The sequence below is a fragment of the Balaenoptera borealis genome (assembly GCF_965194805.1).
Source record: "Balaenoptera borealis genome assembly, chromosome: 3".
NCBI classification, from domain to species: domain Eukaryota; kingdom Metazoa; phylum Chordata; class Mammalia; order Artiodactyla; family Balaenopteridae; genus Balaenoptera; species Balaenoptera borealis.
In genome coordinates, this window is record NC_138866.1 from 24,466,757 (window position 1) to 24,493,641 (window position 26,885).

The 26,885-nt window shown below is 44.4% G+C and overlaps 1 protein-coding gene across 17 annotated transcripts in view; it reads right to left on the minus strand.

Moving 5' to 3' along the window:
* Positions 1-26,885, minus strand: part of NRXN3 (neurexin 3) — a 1,723,243-nt gene that overhangs the window by 1,560,898 nt on the left and 135,460 nt on the right. For 15 of the 17 annotated variants that reach the window (XR_014242461.1, XR_014242462.1, XR_014242463.1 and 12 more), the window contains exon 3: positions 16,948-16,965. The exons of the other annotated variants lie outside the window; for them this stretch is intronic. Coding sequence is in view for 12 of the 15 variants with exons in the window: in XM_082384655.1 (XP_082240781.1) it covers positions 16,948-16,965 (18 nt within the window). In the remaining 3 variants the exon portion in view is untranslated. The remainder of the gene's footprint in view (positions 1-16,947; positions 16,966-26,885) is intronic. 17 annotated transcript variants of the gene reach the window in all.

Consider the following 26,885-nt stretch of genomic DNA (forward strand, 5'->3'; position numbering starts at 1 on the left):
CTCCACCACCAACTTTTCCTAGAAAGTCCCTCACCTTTGATCACAGAGGCCTAGCCAAGCACTGAATGGATTAAAGAAGGTACACGGAGGCCCAATAAACAAGTAGCAGAACCTCTCACTATGTTCTTGTGGAAGTCAAACAAGGCTCTTAAGAGCTCATTACTTCAAGGGAAGCATAAGCCCTGATACATCTATTAAAAGAAAAGATTTCCAACCAGTAGCCAACCGTGATGGCTATTTGCTCTTCTGTTGCTTTTATTACTACCAGAATTACTTGGAGATCACCCCAGAGAACTTTACCCAGAGTAAAATTCAGGGATATAGGAGATTAAAAAAGGAGAAAAATCTCTAAAGTATGGAAATCTGTAAATGTTTTTGGAGATAACTAGAGATTTAGAGAAGTAATCAAAGACAAAATATGGGTCAAGCAATTGACATTTTAAAGATCAATGATATATTAAATACATAGATACATGTGCCATAAATGTCAGTCATTTTTTCTAAACAAATTTCATTAAACTATTATCATATTTTAAATGTACCTTTCTGGCATTCATCTCTCAAGGCCTAGGATATTAATACTCATGGAGGAAGGGAATCATGCCAAAGCAAGTCAGTCTCATAATTTGTTTTATTTAAAAATTAAGTTTTGGTATTTTATGGGAGGGGATAAGAAGAAGAAGGAACAAAGGCACTAGATTTGACTAAGAGAAACCTCGGCAGAAGTAACTATTCATAAAATGCCTAATATTTCTGGACCAAGCCATAGCCTTCAGCATCCAGATCAAGCACACTAAGAGGGAGGGTCTGGGGCAGGTAGGTGGTGTATGTGAAGGGGGAACGGGAACAGAATAGGTGTGTGAATTCACAGGAGGGTTGTCAGCATTAAGAAATGAGAATAAGGAAGATCCAAAGAGATCCCTAAGAGCAAAATGGAGGTTAAAAATAAAAGGACCATAGTACTATATTGTGTACTTGAAATGTAAATGCTCAGAGAGTAGACCTTAAATGTCTTCACCATAAAAAGGAAATGGTAACTATGTGATGAAATGAATGAAGGTGTTTCATATGAGTGTATCTAATCAACACATTATATACTTCAAATTTACACAATGTTATATGTCAGTTATCTCAATAAAGCTGGGGGCTTTACTGAGATAACTGTCCTTTCATTTTTTAAATGAAAGGACAAACATTTTTATACCCGCAATTAAAGATGTTTGGCAGCTGGGAGGTGTGAGTAGAAGAGAGGCAGAAGAGTAAACAAAAATTTGCCAAATGAAGAGGAAACAGGACACTTGGTATTCAGAGGGTGTTCAAAGCCCTGGAGAAGCCCCTACAGTTGGGCCCATTTATGTATTACCTGTGTTTCTTTGAAGCTGTGTTTCCCAAAACACATTTCACTGACCACCTGCATCATCCGCCTGGGGATACTTATCAACCGTGAAGAGCCTGGGCCCCACCCAAGTCCTAATGAATTAGAATCTTGGGGAGGAGTTGGGGAAAGATCTGAATTTTAAATAAGTCGCACTAGTGATTCTTGTACTCACTAGAACTTGAGAGCTACCCCTTTAGAGTGACATATAAATCAAATTTTGGTAAATTAAATTGTATGATAAATGCACTAAGAGGAATTGGATATATAATGGAACCCTGCAGTGGATCCTTTTGCAAAAGGAAGAATCCTTTTAAAATGCAAATATCCACCACCTGTGTTTTAAAATTTAAATATGTACTCGTCAGGTTTTATTAAGCTACATATGTAGTTGCAGTATTGTGACTCAAATAAAATGTACATATTCTTCAACTTATAGAAAATCTTAAATAGAAATATCAGGACAGGAATGCAAATCTGAGATCCTGATGTCAAAACTTTGGTTTTGTAGGCAACAAAGCAAAACAGACATAAACAAGTGTAACAGGAAATAACATGAGAGAGGGGAGAAACTGTGTAAACATATTATGGTTTGAGTTTTATTTTGCTTTTTGAGAAGGGAATTTTTGCCCTTTCATGAGCTTTTACATTAGTGTCTTCTCTTATACAAACCTACCCCCTAAGCTTGCAGAGTTAAGAACTGGAAACCAGGAATTCCAGAGGGTCTAGGTCTATTCTGAAATTGTTTCTCTCCCCTTCCACCCCAAAACACTCCTACTTGCTGCAAAAAGACCTCAGTTCCCCCCAAAAGTGAATGGAAGAAACAAGAATCAATCAAACAAATGATTCAAGTACCTACTATATGTAAAGGCTGCATAAGGTAGTGGAATGCAAAGAAGTATGGTACATAGTTGTCAACCTCGAAGAGTTTAGAGTCTAGTTGACAAGGTGTGTGTGTGTGTTTATATTTACACAAACATACATATGATATATATATATAGTGGTACCTGACAGTGAAGGGTAGGGGTTAAGATCAAGGACTTCAGAGCCAGATTTGAATCCCACCTTTGTTACTTTCTAGTTTGTGACCCTAGGAAAGTTGCTAAACATCTCTGTGCCTTGACTTCCCATCTGTAAAATTTGGATAATTATCATGACAAATTCATAGGTTGTTTTGAGGATTAAATAAATGAATATATGTAAAGCAGTGCCTGTACATGGTAAGGACTATATAAGGGTTATTGTTTTTTTTGTTTATGCTATAACAATATACTGATGTGTGAGGCAACACGAAGCATAGTGCCTGACACACAGTAGGTGCTCCGTATGTATTTGGTGAGTGAATGAGGAGTGAATGATGAGTAATTGGTAAGTGTCAAACGATTAATTCAGACAATAAGGACAGTAGGACTGTGAGGAGGGCCCTGGGTGTGCAGCAGAGGTTTCTGGAGGAAAGTGGGATTTACAATATGCCTTGGAAGACGGTTTAGGATTTAGAGCGATGGAGGACGTTCCAGGTTAACACCACTACCTCCCAAGACCACCAATTGCATTTGTAAGGACTTTCCTGTCAACTTTCTGGAACACCTAGGACACTGACAGGCACACGGTAGGTACGTAATGCATGCTGTATGAATAACAGTGAACACATACAAACGGTTCATCTGAGGAAGAAGTGAAAGGTGATCTTAAGGATCAAAGTATGGAACCATTGTATGAAGGCCTTGAGTTTCCAGGCTAAGGAAAAAGGACTTGATCTTGCAGCTGATGGGAGACATTGAGGGCTTGTGGGCAGGAGAATGACCCAGGGAAGATGATGTTGAGGAAGATGGCTTTGGCAATGGTGCGGACAGAATGGATTAGAGGGAAAAGAGAGGCAGAAAGATCTGTCATAGGCAGAGGGCCTAAATTAGTATCATGGCAGCAGGAAGGAAAAGGGAGAAAGAGGATTCAACAGGCTTTGGGTGACCGATGAGATGCTTCAGGGGAAGAACGGATGGGAGACTGAGTGAAGCATTGTCAGAAATAGGAAGGTGGGATGGAGTTGGGAGATGGATTTGGAATGAGGGCGATAATGAGTTCTGTTTTAGGCATGATAAGTTGAAGAAACAGAAGAATCACTCAAGCAAAAAGTCTAGGGTGCATTTAACAATATAGGACTAAGGTCTGCAAGAAAGTCAGGACAAATATAAAAGTGTATCATCTCCACTTCATGAAAGAGAGGGTCTGTGCCCATGTAAGTGAATGAATCCTCAAAGAAAAAGGGGCTAGAGCACTGAGTCTTAACCTGGGAGGGATGGGGGATATTAAGATATCCTGGAGGTTCTTTTTTCTACATGCATATTTAACATTAAAGTAAAATTTTACATTCAGAAAGAAAAAGGAACTATATGGCTTTCCAATATAGATACAGAAAAATAATGCTCAAAAAAAAAATCTTAACTGAGAAGGATATAATTAGCAAAGAAGGAAAAGCGATCTATGCTGGCTGTGTGTTATGTATGTGGTTGATGAGGAAAGCTAGGGGGTGGGGGGGGAATGAAGATCACCCTTCTTGTCAATTTCAGAAACAGAGGGTCAGCAGCAGCCCCCCAGACCACACAGCTAGCCTTGGGACTAGCACCTGGCTGGGTTTGCAGTTTGGCATTTAATCTGAACCTGATGTTCAGGGCTGCCAAAAGACAAGATGTGGGCTGGAACAGGGGGCTCAGGGAAGCAAAGGGGACCACATCTCTCCAAAACAATCCCACCATCAGCTCTGAATTTGAATAGTTCTTCAATGAAGACTCAAAAGCCAGCTCCATAAAAGTTCACCTAATGGAGGGTAGGGAACAGGAATTGAGCTCGGAAGAGCCTTTGATAGTCAGGATATTGAGAATTTTCAATACAGAATTCTTATGGAACTACAATGCCTTTTTAAAAATAATTATAAAAATTAGAAAGCAACTGAAATGTTTCCTATGTAGATGTCACACACTATCAAAGTGCTACCCTAGCTGGATTCAGGGACCATTCTGGACCCCACGAAGATGTCTGATATTTTTTACCCTTCTCTTCACTCTTTCTAGTGCTATATATATCCCATGCCTTCCTGTGCCTATCTATCTGTGGTGCACAGGTTCTCAGGGTACATACAAGAACAAGAAGAGAAAAAGATCATCAGTAGGTAAGATATACAAAGTTGAAATTGCCATAGAACAGACTGCAAATCTTATGTAGATTATATGCAAAATATACGTATGGCCCTCTAAACTATGTTATACCCTTTGGGAAAATCCCTATGGAGGTAGCTGCTTTTGCAGCTCAGGGGAATGGAAATGGCTACGAAAGCAAAGTCATCTGTAAGTGGCTGTGGCCATCATGAAGCTTGTCATGAAAATGACTAATATAGAGAATAGAAAACATTTACTGAAACAGGCAAAAGGAAGATGCAATGTTCAGGAACCAGGCCAGAAGTTGAAGGCCTCCATCATTTAAGCCAGTACTGTGTCCCTCTCAAACCTATAATATCCCACCCCCTCAGATGGTTTTTAATCCTCCTTCCTTCCTTCATTTTGGCTGGGTAATTGGGGAAAGTATTTCAGGGGAGGAAGGAAGTCACTCATGGAAAAAAAAAAAGAGAGAGAGATATTTGGGGGGGAAAAAAGCAAGTTATCTCTGCCAAGACTTTTCTCTCATTCACTTTCAGGGTAACTTTTCTCCCCCTGTAAAATCCACACATATCATCTCTTTTTCCATACTGAAGTAGAGAAATGAAATGTCACTAATTGCTGTTAAGTGCCAAGTGCCAACGTTGAATTTTTATGAAGCCACAAGGACTTTTAAAAAGAGTAATTACATAAAATCAGAAGGTAATGGAAACATTCACCCTATGTTTCTGGAGGAAGTAAGGAGCCGGTGAAGATGGTAGGGGGTGGGGCCTGACAGAAAGAGAAGCCACAGGTAACCATCGTGTCTGCAGGGTGATTGGGAACTTGGACAAGAGAGAAGGGGAAAGAAGAAATACACATCTTAGCATTTTAAGCGCTTAAAAGAGAAGAAGTTCAGTTAATTTGGTAAAAAGACAGAATTAGAACAGTAGCTAATATCTGTTGACTGTTTGCTATATAGAAGCCATGGCTATGTGTCATGCCATTAAATATAGCTCTATGGGAATGTCATTGCTATAATGTTGATTAATGTTGTTAATGTTTTACAGGTAAGGAAACCAAGACCTAGAGCCAAAATCCCACTTCTTAATAAGTGGTGAAATGTGGATTCTAAGCCAGAAGGTGGATTCTGCAGGCTGGATGGTAGCTATGACACTAGCTACCCTGTCTAATTCAGTGCTGGTGGCGAAGGGAGGAGACATGTCTTGGAGAATTCAGGAGCAGAAAATAGTGTCTGGACATTAATTCAACTTCATTTATGATTCTGGTGTAGCATGATTTAAGGTGTACTGGGGAAACCCTTTTACATAAATGGCCACCATCTCCCTCTCCTCAATCTCCATCCCCAGATTCTACTAAAATATGAAGCTTTTCCTTTCCTGGGTCACTTCTTGGGGTTATTAAGCAACTTCCCTCATTAAAATGCAAATCTGAACACGAGCTGCACTCAGGCTCCTCAGTCATTGCACTGCCCTGTGTGTGAGACCATCAGGAAGCCAAGCTTAAGACCTTTCTTCAAAGACAGGAGTGGCACAGGGACATGTGAGAAGGAAGGATGGAGACACGCAGTCACAGGTTGAGGAAGTCTGCCACCACGGGCAGGGGAGAACACAAGGGACAGGCTGGGGTTGGGGAGAAGGACGCTTAAGGGGAAGAGGTGGGGCCTGAAGGAAATCTCCACCTACTTCCACAGTCACGTCTCAGACCAGCCCTTCCAGAGGCAATTTCCTGACCTTCACCATGAGCTTCATCATGGACTTCAGTTTCCTTGTCCTGTCTGGGGTTCTCCAGTGGCTTACAGCAGAGCCTAGACCTGCTCAGCATTTTGATAAATGACTTGGCTGAGAACATTCATGACATGCTGTCTGGATGTTGTAATGAACTAAAGCTGAAAGGAATAGCTAACTCGTTAGCCATCGGAATTAGGGCCCAAAAGATGTGAGCAGGCAAAAGCAAAATTTAATTTTAAGGGGCAAATATAAATTGTGGCACTTAAGCACAACCTCCCACTACCCCCACCAACCCCCAAAAATCACAAATAAAAAGAAGTCAAAAGCCCCACCTCTTCTTATCACTGACCACAAAACCTAGGGTTCTGGTTCAGAGAACAGTGCCATATATTAGGAGGGGCATTAATGAGGTAGACGTATCCAAAGGAGAAGAATCAGATGGTAAGAGGTCCCAAGGCATGTCACATGAAGAATGGCTGAAGGAACTGCTACGTACAGCCCAAACAGGAGAGAGCCAGGTAAGGACATGAGAGCTACCTTCAAACATTTTAAAAGTTGCACAAGCAAGATAAATGACCAAGTGCATTCAGCAAGATGAGTGTGGAATAATAGGGGATATTTCACTTGCCAGAATACCACAGAAGAGAGTCAAAGTGGCCTTTTAGAAGATAACCACCAAAAATCCATTCCAACTCTAAGACATAGAGTTTCTATGAACCAAGATGATTTCTGAAGAGGCCAAGCAACTACTTACTGGGTTGAACCATATGAAATTGCTGATATTTGACTGGTTTTGACCTACAAAAATGACAATTAAAATGGTTCAAACTGATACCCTGAGAACACCACCCATAATCAAAAAGGTTGAAGCACGAAACGAGGCATCAACAAACCACCCAACAGCAATCATGAACTGACATGAACAGAAGATCAACCGTTTACTTATATGATTTTGGCTTTTCCACAAGCCTTGAACAATACTGGGAATGAAGTGAATAGTTGGACTGATGATGGTGATGGTTTCCAGAGGAGAGCCTGTTGCTATTTCTCCAAGGCAGGTGCCTCTGGGTTGGTCCTTCCGTGATGCCACTACATTCCATTCTCACCACTAAGCCCTTTGTTGGAGGTAACTGTGCTAGCGCACTCACTATTTGCCTCTAGACCAACTTTGTTCTTACAGCATGGTGACCTGGACTGAACAGAAAGTATTTCCTCAATGGCGCCCATGAATCACCAGAAGTGTCTGCATGGCATAGCCACAGAGAAGAGGAAAGAATGTCTGCAGCACCTTCCCAATCTATTCCACCTCTCTGGAGGGGTGGGTGTGGCTTCTTTTTTCATGAATACCATGGAAGGAAGAGAGATAAAGGCAGTCATGCTTGTCACTCTAAGGGTTAAAGCATCAGCAATTATGGCTTCTAGAAAAGACTCTTCCCAAAGAAGAAGAAGTCCTTGCTCTCCAAATGTCATGAACTTCTCTAAAATAGTTCTTTGTTCATGAATGACATGCAGCTGGAAGGGTCGGCAGATGTGCTAGATGAATTAACTGTATCCAAATAGACCATGGTGTGCTGGATTTTAAAACTCCAGGGATGAATTTGACAAAATCAAAGAATGGCCCCAAGTCTAAGTCAAATAAACCAATTGCACAAGCGCAGGAAGGGGAGAGAAATGGCTTAGCAGCAGTGCACACAAAATCTTAAAGGTTTTCAGTGACTTTAAGTTCAATTTAATACCACAGTCATTTTTTAAAAAGTAAGGTGTTTGATGCTGCCATTAATAGATGTAGGGAGTCTAGAAAAAGGGAGTAATGTTACCACTCTATAATGAACCGGTTGCAGCATGTCCGTAACACTGTATGCTGTGTGGGCATCCTTCTTTGGAAAGGAAGCAAAAAAATGTTATTTTTCAGAGAACTATGACCTGGATGAAAGAGCTGAAAACCCTTGTATGAGAATGCCCAAAGAAACTGGAGATGTTTTAGCCTTTAGAAAAGAAAATCCTTAAAGACAAAAGCCCTGTCTTCAAACACTGGAAGTGTAATTAGATCTATTTTGTGTGTCTCCAAGGGCTGGAAGCAATACAGGTGGTGAAAGCTATAGTGACTCAGAATAAAGGAGAGCTTGTGAACACTCAGTGCTGTTAGAATGGAACAGAATGGTTAAAGGAGCAATGAGTTACTCATCACTGCAGTGGTTCAAGCCAAGTTTGAATAAACTCTTACAGAAGAGATTCAAAAATTAGGTGCACAAAGAACCTTGACAACCTTTTGGTTCCTTTCCATCTCGGAAATGCTGATTCTAGCAACAAAGTTTATGAACACATACAAGATGGCAAGTAGTGGGGATGCAGGCATGGATAAGTCTCTGTTCTCAAGCATAAGGGACTCCCTGTCCTTCAAGAGCCCACAGTGGCCGATGTGGGCATGTGGGGGACAATACACAGCTGGCTATAGCGTAGCGTATTATGATGAGGGCTCTACTAGCCCCGTGACCTAAGGTGCCATGGAGCTCAGACAAAGGGGGGATCATTCATCCCACCCTCCCTTCTATCTCCTCACCCCCACCTCCCTGCTTCCCTGAATTTATGGAGGGTATAAAACAGCAGTTAATGCTGAAGTTTTTAAGTCCCTTCACTTTCCTTTAAAACACTGGTTTTCAAACTTTGGTCATATCAGAGCACCTGGGGGAAATGTCTTACTTCAATGAGCCTGGATCGCATTCATTAACTCTCCAGGTGATTTTCATGCTCACCAGAATTTGCAAACTGCTGCTCTAAATAATCCAAAACCTGGATTCAAATCCCAGCTCTACCTCCTGCTAACTGGGATTTTGAGCATGTTAACTATTCTGTGCCTTTTTCCTGTAAAACAACTGCATCTCACTTGTAAGATATCTTCTCAGGATCACTGTGACAATCACATGCAACCACGTATAGATAGCACTAAGCAGAGTTCACGGCACGTAGGAAGGGCTCAAAAGCTTGTCGTCACTGCTGTTGTTATTCAGGAGACTGGCGTATCTAGGCCCTCTCTCCTCCACCACCCCCCTCCCATCTCTCGCCAACATCATTTCTCCAGGAAGCTGGCAGACCTGGCAGACCGCTTACCCAGGCGTCCTCAGATGCCTCCCTCCATGGTCACAGTCAGCTAAGTGGCCGCATAAGGGCACCCACTGTCCTCAACAATCAGCTGTATTCCACCGCCCCACTCCTCCTGAGGCCTAGCCCCACAAACTGACTAGCTTAGCCCAGGAGCTTTCCAGACCTTCCTAGGCAGGTCTTCGGAATGGGAGGGTCTCCAATGCTACCATAAATAGGCTGTGTGACTCAGCTGAATTACAGGAAAGTTCTATGGCCTGTTTTCTCTCCTGTACAAAGAAGGAATTAATCTAGAATAGTTTCTCTTTGGTCTCACCAACGGCATCTTGAACAGCACAATCTCTGAATGAAACTTTCCCATACATTGCAGCACATTTAGCATTCGTTGTCCCTTCCTCCTAAATACCACCAATGCCCCCTCATTATTGGAGCAACAAATACCCATCCTACACATTTGGCAGGGTCAGGGGTAGGGGCAGTACTATCCCATTGAGACAACAGGGTCACTTTAATGGTGTTTCCAGCTCTAACCCTGACCTTGCCCTCCAGAACTGAGAAACAAACTGGGACCATAACCAGCACCCCAGTGAGTCTGCCTTGCCAAGACAGTAAAGGAGGCGATTTTAAAAGGCTCTAGAAAAAGGCACCAAGGCCTAGTGATCTGCTTCTTTGAGTTAGCCGGAGCTGGAGGCACGCTGGGAAGCAGCTCCTTACTCACACCTACTCATCAGGAACAGCTACAGGAGCCAAGGGGCTCTTCCCAGGCCCCAGCCGGGCAATTGGCTGGGAGCTGAGCACTGCTAGCCCAGCCAAGGGCCCCTTTCCAATCCAATTATGTGCAGCAGTGGTGGATTTCCCTACAGCCTGCATTCCCCACTGAGCTGAGCCCAAGATGGGCACTGAATAAACACTGGTTCAATTACCTTCTGTCTCAGGGTGAACCCCAACAAAAAAGCAGCCTGTCTTTTAAAGTGGTGTGGGGTAAAACTAAAAACTGAGTCTTGAGCGCTATTCGTTCATTGAGCAAGTGTTTATTCTGTGCCTATGATGTACTGGCACTGTTCTAGGCTGAGACCATACAGTACAGGAATGTACCTTTGTGGGGTGAACACTCTAGGTGGAACTCCATATGAGACATCTCCAGGGCCAGACATACCAGGCTTTGCATCCTGCTCTACCACTTTTTACTGGGTGGGACTGATGAGTTAATATCCCTGAGTGTCAGTTTGTTCATGGTGAAATGGGTTTAATAACAGAATCCACCTCCTGGGCATGTCAAAAGAATTAACTGATGCATGTAAAAACATAGTATTTCAGTGCCTGGCTCAAAATACAAGCTCAATAAATGTCAGATGTTTTTCTTAATAAATAAGAGAGAAAAGCCAGTGGGACTATTGTCCAAAAGAATAGGAAAGAAAAGACAAAAATATAACGGGTAGCACTGGAGTTAGGAGCTGTCAGTCTCTGGTAATGGAGGAGAAGGCATTTTCCTGAATCCTCCTCCCCAAGAGAGCTCAGTTAGATGGCCTAATCATAGATCCTCAGAATGCAAGAAGCCTGAGAGGTCATCTGATTTAAAGAAGCCTGATACCCAGAAAGGTTAATGACTTACCCAAGGCCACACAGCTGCTGGGGAAAGCAACAGAGCCAAAGGAAGGCAGAATGACAAAGCAGAGACCCCAGGATGCATTTAAATCTTGATACCTACCATACTTGCTTCTGGCCTTTGGGCAAAGGATGCGATGTTTTGGAGACCAAGTTTCTTCACCTGTGAAGTGGTAGGGACCTGGCACATGGTGGATCCTTTATAAATATCGGTCCCCTTTCCTCCCTCTTACTGGGATTTCTTGGCCTCACTTGAGAGCAATGGTGGCCAGGATCTAAGTCTGAGGGACCTCTTTACTGAATGCATAAAGATCAGGAAGGATGGGAGAGAGTGTGTGACAAGGAGAAAACAGCAGGTGTGTTTAGAGGTGTCTACGGCTCAGCAGTGGGAGCAACCTCTGAACAGTTAGGGGAACCAAGACACAGGAAAAGAATGATTTCTTTTGTTTTTAGACCTCTCCGAGCCTAAGTATCTTCATCTGTAAAATAGAAACACATGTGGAAAGGATCAAGCAAGATAACTTAAAATAATAGCTAACTTATACATTGCTTACTATGTGCCAGGCACTGTTCTAAAGACTTGACATGCATGAGCTCATTTAATCTTCACAATAGCCCCATGAGGTAGGTACTTATTGTCCCCATTTTACAGATGAGGTAAGTAGGGCCCACAAAGGAAAAGTAACCTGAACAGGCCGTACTGTGCTGGGATAGAGGCAGGATGTCAACTGAGGCATCTGGATCCAAGCCTGTGCCCTAACCCAGGGGTGGCAAACTTTTTCTGTAAAGGGCCAGATGGTAAATCTTTTAGGCTTTGCAGGCCATAGTGTCTGTGTTGCAGCTGCTCCAAGCTGCCTTTGCAAAGCAGCCACAAGTGATACAGAAATGAACAAGTGTGCCTGTGTTCCAATAAAACTTTGTGAACACTGAAATCTGAATTTCATAAAATTTTTGCATCACTAATTATTCTTCTTTTGATTGCTTTCAACTATTTAAAAAGTGAAAAATCAACCTTAGCTTGAAGGCCGTGTGAAAGCTGGCAGCTACCTTGCCTCACATATATAGGAAGTGCCTGAACAGAGATCTGCGCAGACCAAGTGGTTGCTAAGCGTTCATTCCCTTCCCTTTCCTTAATCTCATTCTTCCTCTTCGCTCCTGTCAACCCAGAAAGTGGATATTTCACTCTGTGCCCAGAAGAAGAGATAAGGAACAGGGCTTTAGCAAGGTGGAATACACCTTCCTCAGTAAACACGGCCCTGTGGGCCCCAAAGAGACGGGGAATTTTAGGTCAGTGTGTCTCCAGCTTTAACGGGCAGACCCCTGGGGCTCTTGGTCTTTGCAGACTCTGACTCCACAGGTCTGGGGTGATGCCTGAGATCCGGCCTTTCTAACGGGCTCCTGGGCGAGGCTGATGCTGCTAGTTCTGTGGGTCCGATCCCCTCTCCGAGCAGCAAGCTTCGAGAGCAAACCCTCCGTGTCCATAAACACAAGGCAGTGTGTCAGGCACTGCCTCCTGGCTTCGGGTGAAGAACGGTGTCCCTCAGGCTGGACGAGGGACTCCCTGCAGACATAGCAGGGCTCAGGACAAATCAGCAGGTCCCCTCTCCAAGGACAGCACTGAGATGACTTAAACTGGAGGAGCAAGACAACAAGGGGCAGAGATCAAGAGCAGGCAGAGGGAGGCTTGAGCAAAGGCTGGCAGCTGCTTCCGGCAACAGCGGACCAAGGCCCCCTCTGGGCCCCGGCAGACAGGAGCCCCTCCTCCCGCACCTGCCAGGGTTCCGGTGGACCGAAGCAAGAGGCCTACTTCCTCATCAGGCCTCTGAATAACTAGGGCACTTCCACAAGGTCACAGCTTTTCATTTAAATTCCAGCTCTAATCAGCAGGCAGAGCCTGAGAAATTATCCCTTCCGAGGAGAGAAGCTGTTATTGGAGCACCGTAAACAGCACCCCAGCCCACGGCTGGGGGGAGAGTCTCTGGGGGAGGGGTTGAGAGGGGTCTCACAAGCACAGGCCCCAGCCCTGTTCCCTGCCTCTGAGATCCTCCTCTATCCCATCCTCTTCCTCACCTCCAAAGCACTTCCTCTCCCTTTGGCAGAGAGTTCTAGAACACATCGGGGGTGGGGAGAGGACTGAGAGCAAACAGTTTGGCAGGGCTGGGACTGCCCACTCCTGCCCCACAGGCAGCCCAAGGACAGATCCTAATGGCCAGGAGCATGGCATAAGGAATCCCTTCAGGGCCACAAATGGGTTACATGGCCTTGGAGATGCCCCTTTCCTCCCTTTGCCTCCATTTCCTCCTCTGAAAAGTAAGAGAGTTACAATCCTTAGACAGGATACCCTCTGAGCTCCAACATGTCTCGGGACCCTAGAGACCCACACTGCCCCTGGTGCTTGCGGCCACCCTTTCAGCTCAAGAAGTACTTCTGAGGTCCTACTATGGTGCCATGCACTGTGCAGAGCTGGGAATGCAGACACAGCTAAGATGTACCCCCGGCCCACAGCTGTGCCTTGGAAATGTCAGGGTTTTGAAGAAAAAGGCACAGGCTTTGGAGGCAGACCCATCTGCGATCCTGGGGTGTGCTAGCAGCTGGCGACCGTGAGCAGTTACTGAACCTCTCTGCGTCTCCTTTTCCTCTTTTGGAGTGAGGATGACGACACTTACCTGGAGGGGTAGATGTGAAGAGTTCAATAAGAGAATGCATGGGAGGCATCAGAGCTGAGCGTCTCTCACCTCCTTCAGGTCAGCACACCACAAATGCCTCTTGCCACTTTATTATCGTGAAACTCCTTCCCAAGGACTAGGAGGACGAGCTGTGGATTTTCCCACACAGAAGTCCATCGAAATACCGCTTGCCCCTTTTCTCCTACCAGGACACTCTTTCTGAGTCCCCAGCTCATCTCCTGGACCTTGGGAAAGGTGTTGCCTGCCAGGCGCCATCTCCAGCTGCGTTTTATAGTAGGGTTACTTCTAAGCAGTCTCCTCAACATGTAAAATTCATCAATTAATCAATCATCACTTTATAGTATTCCAGCGGCCCCTGGGTAAATAGTTACATTAGCTCATAAAATCCCCAATTTGTCTTCCTGAGCGGAAGGAAAACATACATCAGAGAACCACTCAAGGCCTCCTGTTTCGGAGCCACAGCACCGCTGGCTCCAGGTTGCCTGGCCAGGGGCTCGGAGAACGGGAGGCCGCCCGCTGACCTCAGCCAGGGCCTGGCAGCTCAGGCTGCCTCCTGCTACGGCCGGGGCCACAAGGGAAGTTTCTGGACCTGTGATTTGCTTCAGGCTCAGAACCCACAAAAAAAGCAAGGGTCAACAGGGTGACAAGATTGGCAATCAGCTCTTGACACCTCAAGGGCAGAATGGAGAGTGCAAGGTTCAGAATCAGGCTGGAATCCCCTCTTGGTCCTGTTACTCAGCTGCTGGGTGACCTCAGCACAGCACTTAACCTCCTGACTCCAACTTCCTCAAAAGAAAAATGGGGCTCATGCAATGTACCTCAGAGGATTATTGAGAGAACAAAATGAGATAATGGCCATGAAACTGAGATAGTGCAGTGTTGTGCTAGTGATAGTTGCTATTTCTAAGGTAGGGTCACCCACTGACCTCCATCCCTTTGAAGAGATGGAGGGGAGCCTAAGGGTCCTTAGCGTTTCACCCCACCAGGACCAGTAGGGCGCCTTTGTGAGAATTAGGAAAAGGTGCCCCCAGGTTAGAGGCCTGCCCCTGGGTGCAGGCGTGGCAAAACACAGATTGGATTTTGGCCTCCATGCGTTCCCTGAGCTGGCAGCGCTATGCAGGACACAATATGCACAAGTCTAAGTGGAGACCCTGGGTCATCTCTGCCATGAACCAGGAAGAGAAGAGGTTAAGCCAAGTGGCACTTTTACAAACAAAATTTTTGATGTTGGGCTTACTCCCTCACTTGAAGTATCCTAAAAAACATCAGCTTAGCAAAGAGACCTTCCTGGACCACCCTTTTTAAATTAGCAACTTCATTTTTACCTGCTTCATTTTTCTCCACAGCACTTATTACCCACCACCTGATACAATAGACATGTTACTATATACATACATATGTAAGATGTATATATGTTTGTATATATGTGTGTATATTTATCTATATATAGATATATATAAAGATACATATTTTTTTTAGTTCCTTGTCTTCCCCTATCTATAATAGAAGATCCATGAGGACAGGGATGGTCTTCTGTTTTGTTCACTGTTTTATCCCTTGTACCTAGAACAGCGCCTGGTACATTGTAGGTTCTCGATAAATAAATATTTGCTGCGTGAGTGACTGAACTAAAATGTTATTAAATAGAATAAATTTAATGATATCTTCCTAGAAAATGCCGTCCTGTGCTTTGGTTCAAACACCAGTTATTTTCAAAGGTGCGGGGTAGGCAGAAGAAACAGAGGCAGGGAAACCCTGTGTATTTGGTAGGGATAACAGTATTATCCTTTTGTGTTGTGTAATATTCCATATAGATCAATGATCAGAAACCCTACTTAAGTCTGGCTGATTCTTTTACATATTCAAAAGCGATAAAGGATAAATTCATTTGGAAAGGGTGCTACTAATAAAGAAAAAGTCACATTACCTCTGCGCAAAAATAAACAATGGTCCCATTAGGAAATACGAGATCTTCAAGTGAAGAAATTCTGGGATGGGACCCAGCATGTTCCAATGCAGTATGCATGGGCTTTGGAGTCTGAAAGCCCCAAGTTCAAATTCCAGTGTGCTGACAAGCCCTATGACCTTGGACAAACTGCTTAATCTGTCAGGCCCTAAATCTCCTTCACATTAAAATGTATATAACATCGACATGTACACACTGCTATATTTAAAATGGATAACCAACAAGGACCTACTGTATAGCACAGGGAACTCTGCTCAATGCTGTGTGGCAGCCTGGATGGGAGGGGAGTTTGGGGGAGAATGGATACATGTATATTTATGGCTGAGTCCCTTTGCTGTGCACCTGAAACTATCACAACATTGTCAATGGGCTATACTCCAATATAAAATAAAAAGTTTAAATAAATAAACAAAATGTACATAACAATACCTATCCTATACTGATGCTATAAGAATTAAACGTTAAAAAGACTAAATAAGAAAATATATGTGAAAATACCTAAGAAAGATGATACCCCCTTCTTATTTGGTAAGGTTACTCTTAACCCAAAGTTCTAGACAGTCTAGAATGGTTTCCAACCATTCTAAATCACCTGACACTTATCTATAAATGGCTGTTCCTCTCATATGCATCTATGTGTGTGTGTGTACACATATATGTCTATACACACACATTGCTTACAGTTAGGACTCTGGATGAGTATCTATTCGTCCATTGATAAAAACCATTCTTCTTTCTTTTTCTTTTCTTTTCTTTCTTTCTTTCTTTCTTTCTTTCTTTCTTTCTTTCTTTCAACAGTGAACATGTATTAGTCATTATAAGCATTAGGAAAAAAATATGGCTAATTCCACTGTGGAAAAGTAAAGTCATTTCTTAGAATATAAAGAAAGAAACCTTCTTTTACCCACATCATATTTTCCATGTTAAGTATATCATATCTTCAACTTTCAACCACATGAAGCTATAGAAGATTTATGAAGACAAGGCAAAAATGCTTATTAAATTGGAGAATACGTATCATAAGAAAATCTTTAAAAAATATTTTCAAAAATTGTGCAATTTCCACTTCTTTTATTCACCCAGAAATATCAATCAGAAGAAAGTAATTGTATAAGCATGGGAACCACATTCCTTTGGTTTTAATATGGTTCTTCAAAGCCAATACAAATCCATCAATTCAAGGCATTTCTTATAAACCTAAATCAAGGAAAATGCAATGTACTTAGATTTTTGTTCTGTTTAGAGTCCCTAGGAAAAGGTCTCCCTCAGAGTCAAACCATGCACAATCTGGCAGAGGGGAAATTTCCACAGCAGCTGTACAAACACAAAGACTCACCTGGACCTTGACTGACATCTGTGGCAGCATTTTCAAAGGGAGGGAAAGGGAGAGGAGAGAAAGAGGGAGAAAAGGGAAGAAGAGTGTTAGCAGCACACACACACACGATACACTGTGTCCTTGCATGACTACCAAGTTCATGCAAGACTCCAAATATGCTCAGACTCTGAGCACTTAGTTCTACCGTCACCCAAAAACCACCCATGCAAGCCGAGGGGCCAAGCTCCCTTTTCACTGTGCATGTAGCAAGAGAGGTGAGCTTCACATCTGTCCGGAAAGACATCATCCTGGAATCAGATAAGGCTCCAAAGAGCTAAGCAGACTGGAATCCTGCAAGAATATTGGTTAAAATATTCTGGTTGATTTCTGCAATCCAACACCCAAGCAAATCCTCCTCCCCTCCAGTTACAGAACACTGGACATGAAGTCAAGCAAGGTTTCCCCACAGAGAGAAAAAATAATAATAAACCATTCCCTTGAGGAACAAAGGAAAAGGCATAAGAATTAAGAGCAAATTGCAGCGTTATTCACTTCATAAGACTGGAGGACACAAGATCACAAAACATTTATAATTCCCTCCCTCCCCAGTATTCCCAGTGACCATTCTTCATCACAGACAGCAGTGTGTGTGCATGAGATTGTGTGTGAGTAGATCATTTGCCACACAAATTGAAATTCTGCCTCTCCTAATTTTTCTCCTTGCGTTTCACACCATCATTAATGACAGAAATTGCCATTTGAAATCTCTTCTGACAACTACAAATAAACATCCAGCCCTGGGAAGGTTGACATTTGAATTAAACCAATGAACTTTCAAAAAATGAAGAACAGTTCACTCCCATCATCTCCATGAATACAATCTCCTCCTCCCACCCTCAAATGTAAAATAGAATTATGCTGGGGAAGCCCAACCAAGAGCATCCCAAAGCATTGTTAAAAATCCCTAGGCCTGACCCGGTAGGATATACTACAGCTTAGGAGAAGGAATGGGGTTACTTCACGAAACCACTGGCCATCCAGGCCATCCTGGGTGACTCCCTTAGAATCACTGAATGATGGGTCTGGGACATCCTTAGACGTTATCTAGCTCAACTCTTTTTTGCTAAGATGGAGGATGAAAAAGGGTTGAGAGACTTGTCCAAGGTCACACAGCTAGTTCAGGGAAGGGATCCCAGAAAAGACCCTGGATCTCTTGCATCCCACCCAAATCAATGTTCATTCAACTGAAACCCAGGTCCCTCCAGGGCATATGGGACCGGAATTCAGTTTGCAAGCTCAAGTGAGCACCTGAAACCATGAGGAAGCGGTGAGAGCCTCCCAGTTACCCTATGTGCTTCTAATCTACAGCAATCAGATTTGCAGAGCCACAGCTCCAGTTCCTTAGGGCTCTTGCCCCAACAAAATCCAGGCGCTGACCTAACCTGCAGCAACAGCCGGGAATTTCTCCAGCCCACACCCTGCATTCCCTGGAAGCTGTATTTGCTCAATGAGACTTACAGAGAGCTCTGAATCATTCCTCAGCCACACCCACTTCCAGGTTTTCTGGTGAGTTGTTAGATTTAGGGCTGGAGTAGCAGCAGGGAGGAAGAAAAGAGGCAAAATAGAAGAGGTGGGAAGGCAAAACATGCTGCGTAAATAACAAAGCAGAGCCATTAACCGTGACTGATGGACTGCCTAGAAGAGTGGTCGTTAAAATACCCCTTCATTAAGCAGGGTATCAAACTATTTACACACGGTGGAGTTCAGTGGTGAAAGTGTCAACACTGTTGTTCATAGAAACGCACTCTTCGTGGGCACCAAGATCCAAGGGAGATAGGACACCTTGGAACCCCAAAGTTCTTCTGACACTAAGTTGTCCATTTGGGCACTGTAGTTGCAATCCTAAATTATGGAGACAGATAGTCCAGGTTCAAATCCTGACCTCCTTGATGACCTTGAGTCAACCAGTGAACGGATTGTTTCCTTCAGCTGTAAGATGGGAAGATAATACAGCTCCCCTCCTGATAGTGTTACGATAATTAAATGAGATTAAATACTTGTAAATCACTTAACTCAGTACAAGGCAAACACTGCATAAACGTTAGCTGCGCTGATTGTTATCATTTTGAATTACCTCGGACAGAATTACCCAAATATGTTGACCAGATGGCTCCCTGGAAACACCAAGAGACCACACGAAATTTTTTTTAATTTATTTATTTTAATTTATTTATTTTTGGCTGCGTTGGGTCTTCGTTGCTGCGCGCAGGTTTTATCTAGTTGCGGCGAGCGGGGGCTACTCTTCCTTGCGGTGCGCAGGCTTCTCACTGCGGTGGCTTCTCTTGTTGTGGAGCACGGGCTCTAGGCCCGCAGGCTCAGTAGTTGTGGCACGCGGGCTCTAGAGCGCAGGCTCAGTAGTTGTGGCGCACGGGCTTAGTTGCTCCGCGGCATGTGGGATCTTCCCGAACCAGGGCTCGAACCCGTGTCCCCTGCATTGGCAGGTGGATTCCGAACCACTGCGTCACCAGGGAAGCCTGACAACAGGAATTAAGTTGTGTTTCGTTTGGTGACTTGGGTTCAACTTTTCTGCTTGTGAACGAAGACGTTGCTCCAGCCCTCCCCTCTTTCTGGGTCTCTTTCCTCCCTCCCACTCCTCAGCGAGAATTGGGGCAAAGGGGAGTTCAAAAGTTCTAGGTGAGCAGAAGTAGGGAGCAAAACAAATTCCATTCTTATTTCTTTTGTTTTCCCTCCTGAAGCCTTAATACAGCCCAGTTCTAGTCCTGCAAATAAAAAATACAGCATCTCTCCTTGCCAAAGAGGGGCAACAGGCCACCACGAAAAACCCTCTTTAGCTGAGGGGTCAGCGTCCAAGCTCAGTTCCTGACTGTGGCACCAAGCCAGAGGCAGTTCTGAGCGTTCACGTCCAACCTGAGGAAAAGAGACGCAGTATCACCTGGCACCTGTTCCAAGAAGCAGTGAGTGACCTGAATCTCTGCACTCAATTCTGACCAACAGAATGAAATGGCAAAGGCTGGGGTGTGGCAGTGGGAGAGCGGAATAGGGGGCGATCAGAACCTCAACAGTACCCATCTGCTGTATTGTGTGTCCAGCATCGTTTCCCCCTTCTTTTTGTATCTAGTCCCAGTTGTCTTCTGGGGAATCTCCTTTCCCACCCTTAATCCCTGTGGTTTGGTAAAGATGACCCCCACCCTCACCCTGGCTCCAAGGGTACACATGTCCTGCAGGCCAGGTCACAGGGATTAACGCAGAGAAAGGGGGGTGCACAGCTGGATTACTGGCATTTAGGCTCTGGCTCTTCAGGCTGCATGGACTTTGTGCCAGTTACCTAAGTTTTCTGTGCTTCAGTTTCCTTATCTGTAAAATGGGTGTGTTAATAGTTCCTACCTCCTAGGGTGGTTAGGAGGAGCTCAGAACAGTGCCTAGCGTCTAGAAAGCCCTCAGTCAATGTTAGCTGGTAATTTTATTACCTTCATATATGGGAGGGCAAGGGTGTTTTTTAAAAAAGCAACCTTTCTTGTGGTTACACAGCAAGGAAGTCTGACTTAGGATGCAGCTGGGGGTTTCTAGCTCCATGCCTCGCTGCCTCCCCACTTCCAAGGTGGTCATCCCCAGAGCACCTCTGTCTGTCATTGCTGCTGGTACACAGCCTGGAGTCTGCGTACGAGGGAGCAACATTGGGCCCTAGGACGGATCAGAGGAGACATATATATATATGTGTGTGTGTGTGTGGGTGTGTATCAATTTTTTGATAGATAAAAAGTGGGCGCAAATTGCCAAAGAAAAGGCAGTTGCCAACCAGATGAGATTGATCCAGGGGAGTTGGCATCCTCTCCCGTGCCAACACTTCCTCAGCTCCCTCCTGCTGTTTTATTTTCTCACACTGCTAGGTCTGTAGTTTTCCAGAGCACCACTGCATTTAAATCTATATTCTATTTTCTCTCCTAGAAAATAGGTCAGACCCAAGGCAGAGTTCACCAGGTGGGGTCCCAGAAGGTTTGGCTGGGCCTCGCCTCCAGGAGGCTGGCTGTGCAGCCTGCCCCATGCTCCCCAAAGCTCCTCCAGGGACGTGGGGTGGGTGTTTGGAGGTATAAAAGTAGCAAGTGGGGGAATCTTGGACTTCTGCCTCTTGAAATGATCTAGCCCAAATGAGAGGTGAGGTGGGAGGGCTCCCCGAGTTGAGCTGTATTCTGCAACAGCAGCAGATGGAGGGTCCTTTCTTTCCCCAACCTGGTTAGAAGAACCGCATCTCCCCAAATTGCAGGAAATTGTTTCCGGTGAACTTTAAAATAACCATGCTGGGCATATGCACTTGTGTCTGAAATTATTGTTGAATACGCAGTAAGCGTCTGTGGGGCACTGAGTAGAGGTGGGACTGCCCTAATTTACTTCTTCCCTGGTTGTGATGCCAAAGAGAGTGGGTGAAGGGTGGCAGTGGCTTTCAAATCCTTCCTCTCTTGTGGCTTTCCCATCCCTGGTTTGAGCATGGCACTCCTAACAGAGGTGGCCCCAGCCTGGACCAGAACTCCTTTTTATCAGGATCCCACCTGCAACAATTTCTCAAGCACCTGCCATCCACCGAGGTCAGTGTGAGTGCCAGAGCTTGGAAGACAGGAGAGGGAAGGTGCCAGTTTATACGGGCCCGTCCTCAGCCCTCCTGTCAAACAGCAGAAGGAACTAACATGAATTGAGCAGGTCCTGCCTAGAGCCTGTGCATTTGCTATTCCCCTGCCTGCCTGAACAGTCTTTGTCAGACATATGTAAGACTGGTCCTCACTTTCTTCAGGTATCCATTCAAATGTTCCTTCTTAGAAGGATTTTTCTCTAACCACCTTCTCTAAAATAGGGACCCTCCTCTACCATTTACCCGGCTTTTCCTTTCTGTATGGCACTAAATCACTATCTGAGATTATAGGATGGGTCTGTTTTTATTGTTTAAATCCCCCTTGGAATATAAGCTTCACGAGAGCAGTATTGCCTGTTTCATTCACTGCTTGTATCCCCAGTGTTTAAGGAGGATCTGGCCTACAAGATGTGCTCAGCAATACGCAATGAATAGTGACTAGATCATCTCAATTGATACAACTCACTGAGATAGATGTTATTGGTGTCTCCATTTACACATGAGAAAATTGAGGCTCAGAGAAGTTAAGGTATGTGCCTATGGACAGAAAGGCAGAGCTGGGATTGGACTCTGGGTCTGTCTTAATGCCCTTACTCTTATTAAGAACCCTGTTTTCTTCAGCGTTGGCCTCATTATCAGGTGAGTTGTCTCCATATGGTAACAAAGATGGAATCTGGCAGCTCTAGAGAAAAGAGAGCAGCCTATGTCCTGGTAATTCCAGTAAATTCCCTGGGAAGGCTCTCATTGGTTTGGCTTAGGTCACATGTCTGTTCCAGAGCCAATTACTGTGTCCATCATCACATATCAGAGGATGAATTTGGGGATGAAATGGGGAAATGCCTCTACGTCCCTGGCACAAAGCAATACTAATCATAATAAAGCTCACATTTACTGAGGCTTCTCTGTGCGCTGGGCACCGTCCTAAGTGCTTAATATACATCTTCTCATTTAATTCTCACCACAGCCCTAACAGGTAGGAACATTATTCATCCCATTTTACAGATAACGAAATTAAGACCCAGTGAAGAGGCCCTGTCATTACTAATACCTCTTATACTCAGAGAAGCACATCAGATAAGGGTCAACCTATATTTCTGAATAAAAGAGTAAACCAGGAGAGGTACCATCTGACCCATCAAGCTATAAACTAGGGATAAGAATATCAGGCATCTCATAGGAGTGAGAAAAAGGCATAGCCCAGGCAGAAGGAGGCGGTCAGATGCAGTGTGACCGTAAGTCTGGACAACTGGAGCTCCTGCCTGGGCCGTACACTTTAGAGGAGCCTCCTCTGGCCCCTCTGCAGCCGCATCCCACCACGTGAACTGAGCAGTCCACAGCGCCAGCCGGATTTGCCCACCCGGCACCAGCAACACCTGCCACTGACCCCAAGGACACTCAGATGCTCAGGTACTCTGAAGTCCAACTGCCCCAAATCTACGTGGGCCTCTTCCCTGTGTCCCTTCTCCTAAAAGCGGACCGACCCACTGATGTGTGTACCCTTGTGTCAAGAAATGGCCAAGGGGAAGCTATTTGCAGGAGCTGTGGACTTCTACAAGCTGGAGCATCCACAAAAATGTGCACAAGGATATTTGTGGTGCTGGAATTGGAGAGAAGGGAGGCTGACCCCTGGCCTCCATGTGTATTCTTATCCCAGGCCCACAAACATCGGGCAGGTTTTCAACTCAGGATTACACCTGACTTAACATTAGGAGAAAAAAAATTAAAAAGGCAAAGACTGCATCTCCCCAACAGTCTATCCTTTCTTGCCCCTGAAGAAAATGAGCATAAGATTCTTCCCTCGACTTCAGGAACAAATATACAGAAACAGTAATTTTTTTTTTTTTTTTAGTTGAGAGCTAAAGCAAACTTCCAGCAGCAAAGAGGCTGGGTTTCCTGCATTCTGGGGCTTTTTCTGGCTCTCAGTATCTGAGCTCTTCAAACACAGGAAGAGTTGTCTTTCCACAAAAGGCCAGGTGGTGTTAGCTTCATCCCCGACACAGAGCCCATTTATCCGCCTTTGTAGAAGACTGAGCCCTCCCAAGCCCTGGTGCTGTTTGCTTTTGTTCTTTGATGCTAATAACTCCAGATTGCAAGATGCAGCGGAGGGGTAGCTGCTGTGTCAGGTGCCAGCCTGCCTGGGAAGGCAGAGGCAGGGAGAGGAGCACGATGAAAAACAGGAAGGAACAAGGATGGCACTCCTGTGGGCCAGGTCACCGCTGCGCCCGAACACTTTAGGGGCTACAACACACTTGTAGTGTGTTGGCTGTGGCTTGAGGAGACTGAGCTTGACCGACACTTGGGAGAAGAGGGAATCTACTTCTTACAGATACAGTCGGAGATCAGCACAGACAGTGGGCTTTGTTCTTCGTGATTTTTTTTTTTAATTCTTTAGAGGTTCTGAGCACAGACCGGGGTGGGGGGGGGGGCGGTGTGTAAAGCAATCTGGGCTTTTTAAATCCTGTCTTTGCTATTTGTTATTAAAAATATTTTTGTTCAGGTTCTTACTTTACCTTCCTCTTCAGCCGCATGGGAATAATAGCAGTGGAGTTAATTCTGCTAGAAGCACCCATGCATCCCTAAAAGTCAATGTGCTGTGCAAAATCACATAGTAGAAACCACAGGGCTTACAGGGAAAACAGGATTGGGGCACAGGACCCCAAAATTTCATCAGTGACACATAATGAAAGATAGGAACCCGTTTTACACATGTTAGTGGTTAAGGAATGCATAAATAATACAGTAAGTATAGCACTTGAAAAAGACCTGAAGTTGCTTGTGGAAGTGGGAAACTTGCAAGTTGCTTTGAAGTAATGAAAGAAGGGTCATCTGAAATTGGACAGGAAGTTATAACACCAGATGTTGATGGGTGTGGCTCATAACATGCCTGGTAACTGAAGTAGCTGGCACGTGTTCAGGTGTGTGCGTTTTGTGCATTCCTACACAGTTTGGTTCATCTGGCTGTAGTTTTCTGCCTTCACCTAGAGCTTCTCATGGGCAAAATCATGCATAATCAAAAGTGAAATTATTATGCTCAAATTGTTCCCTAATATATCAATAGCATTGGAACAAATTTGCATTTTCAAAACAAGCATTATAGCAGAACTGACTGTACCTAATTGAAATGACTGCTATGAGGACCAAATGAGATGATTCATACGAAGTGCTTGGTACAACGCCAGGCACAGGGTAAATATTCAATAAACACTTACTGAAACTGTTATTATTAATGTTTCTTCTGGCTTGTTGATACCTCCCTTGTAAAGGGAAAGTACCCAGTTGAGCCTTCTCTCCAGCTGCTTAAGCCTTGCAAACAAAAGGCATCTCTAGCTAACTGCTACTCCCCACCTTAGGGCATGAGGTTGGCACCTGCAGTAGGTCCCCACCTAACAAGACAAGGGTTTTAGAAAAGTCCTCACAGCAGATGGACACTGCTGGAGACAGGCTCCAAATGTCAACTTCTTAGGTAAAGAAATGGGTGTTGGCCTCCCCAAATGAGCATGACCCACAGGGAGAAAAGTACACACCTGCATCTCAGAGAACACCAGGAAATCAAAGGAGAAACTGACCCACATGAGAGGATGTCCCATCATCTGGTAGGATAGAGAGGAGTGCATCACAGGAGGGGAAAGAAATCAGTCAATCCTCATATTAGGAAAACAGCCTAGATGCAGGCATTTTCAATCTCCCTGTCTCCTGCAGAGAGCACAGGGGTTAAGAGGCAGGAAGAGCTGAGTGAAAATCCTGGCTCTTCCACACACTATGTATACGAGCTCACACATGTTAACTAACCTGAGCCTCAACTTCCCCACCTGTAAAATGGGGACAATCTACTTATCTTCCATTCTGCAAGATGAAAAGAGTTCATGGGGACTGATGTTAGGGTTATAAGGAGCTAATGTATGCAAAAGCACTGAGAGGGTGTCTGGCACTAAGGGAGTGCTAATCAATGCTGGCGAATCATAATTATTACATTTCCTCACCTGAGCGATTTCCATGAGACAGAGTTTTTGCCCTCTTTCCAAGAATTCCTCGCTCTCTGGAAAGACTAACTCCTCGGGGCTTATGCCAATTGGAAGAACGATCTGGAAGAAGCAAGGGTTTCAGTGGAGGTGAGTTCTGCAAATTCTGCAATTCAGTACAAAGAGCCTTGGAAGAGGAGGCTTATGTCTGCTCCTCTGTAGGGGGCGCTGTTGTAGAATGTGGGAAACAGCCCCTCGCTTAGAATCAGAAGCCCTGGGGTTTTTGTTTTGTTTTCCTAAAATTTTTATTGTGGTAAAATACACATAACATAAAAGTTACCGTCTTAACCATTTTTAAGTGCACAGTTCAGTGGTGTAAAGTACATTCATAATGTTGTGCAACCATCACCCATTTCCAGAACTCTTTTCATCTTGCAGAACTGAAAGTCTTGTACCTATTAAACAACAGCTATCTGTATCTCCTACCCCCAGCCCCTGGCAACCACCCTTCCACCTTCTGTCTTTAGGAGTTTAACTACTCTAGGAACCTCATATGAGTGGAACCATAGAGTATTTGTCCTTTTGTCACCGGCTTATTCCACTTAGCACAGTGTCCTCAAGCTTCATCTATGTTGTGGCATGTGTCAGAATTTCTTTCCTTTTAAAGGCTGAATAAACTCCATTGTTTGTATACTGTAGTTCCCCCCTTATCCATGGGGACTACATTCAAGACCCACCAGGGGACGCTTGAAACCGCAAATAACACTGGGCACTATATATATACTATGTTTTTTCCTGTACATATATACATATGATAAAGTTTAATTTATAAATTATCCAGCTGCTTAAGCCTTGCAAACAAAAGGCATCTCTAGCTAACTGCTACTCCCCACCTTAGGCCATGAGGCTGGCACCTGCAGTAGGCCCCCACCTAACAAGACAAGGGTTTTAGAAAAGTCCTCATAGCAGATGGACACTGTAAGAGATGAACAACAATAACTAGTAATAAAATAGAACAATTATATTGTGATAAAGTTATCTGAATGTGATGTCTCTCTCTCTCCCCAGATCTTACTGTACTGTACTCACCCTTCTTGTGATGATGTGAGATGATGAGATGAAGTGAGGTGAATGATGTAGGCATTGTGATGTAGCACTTAGCTACTAATGACCCTCTGATGATAGGTCAGAAGAAAGATTATCTACTTTGGATGATCCTGGAGCACTGATGATGTCAATGGTTGGATGTCAGGATCAGATGATGTTGATGGGTGGGGATCCCGAGTGGGACAGAGCAGGATGGCACAAGATTTCATCATGCTACTCAGAAATGCATACAATTTAAAACTTATGAAATT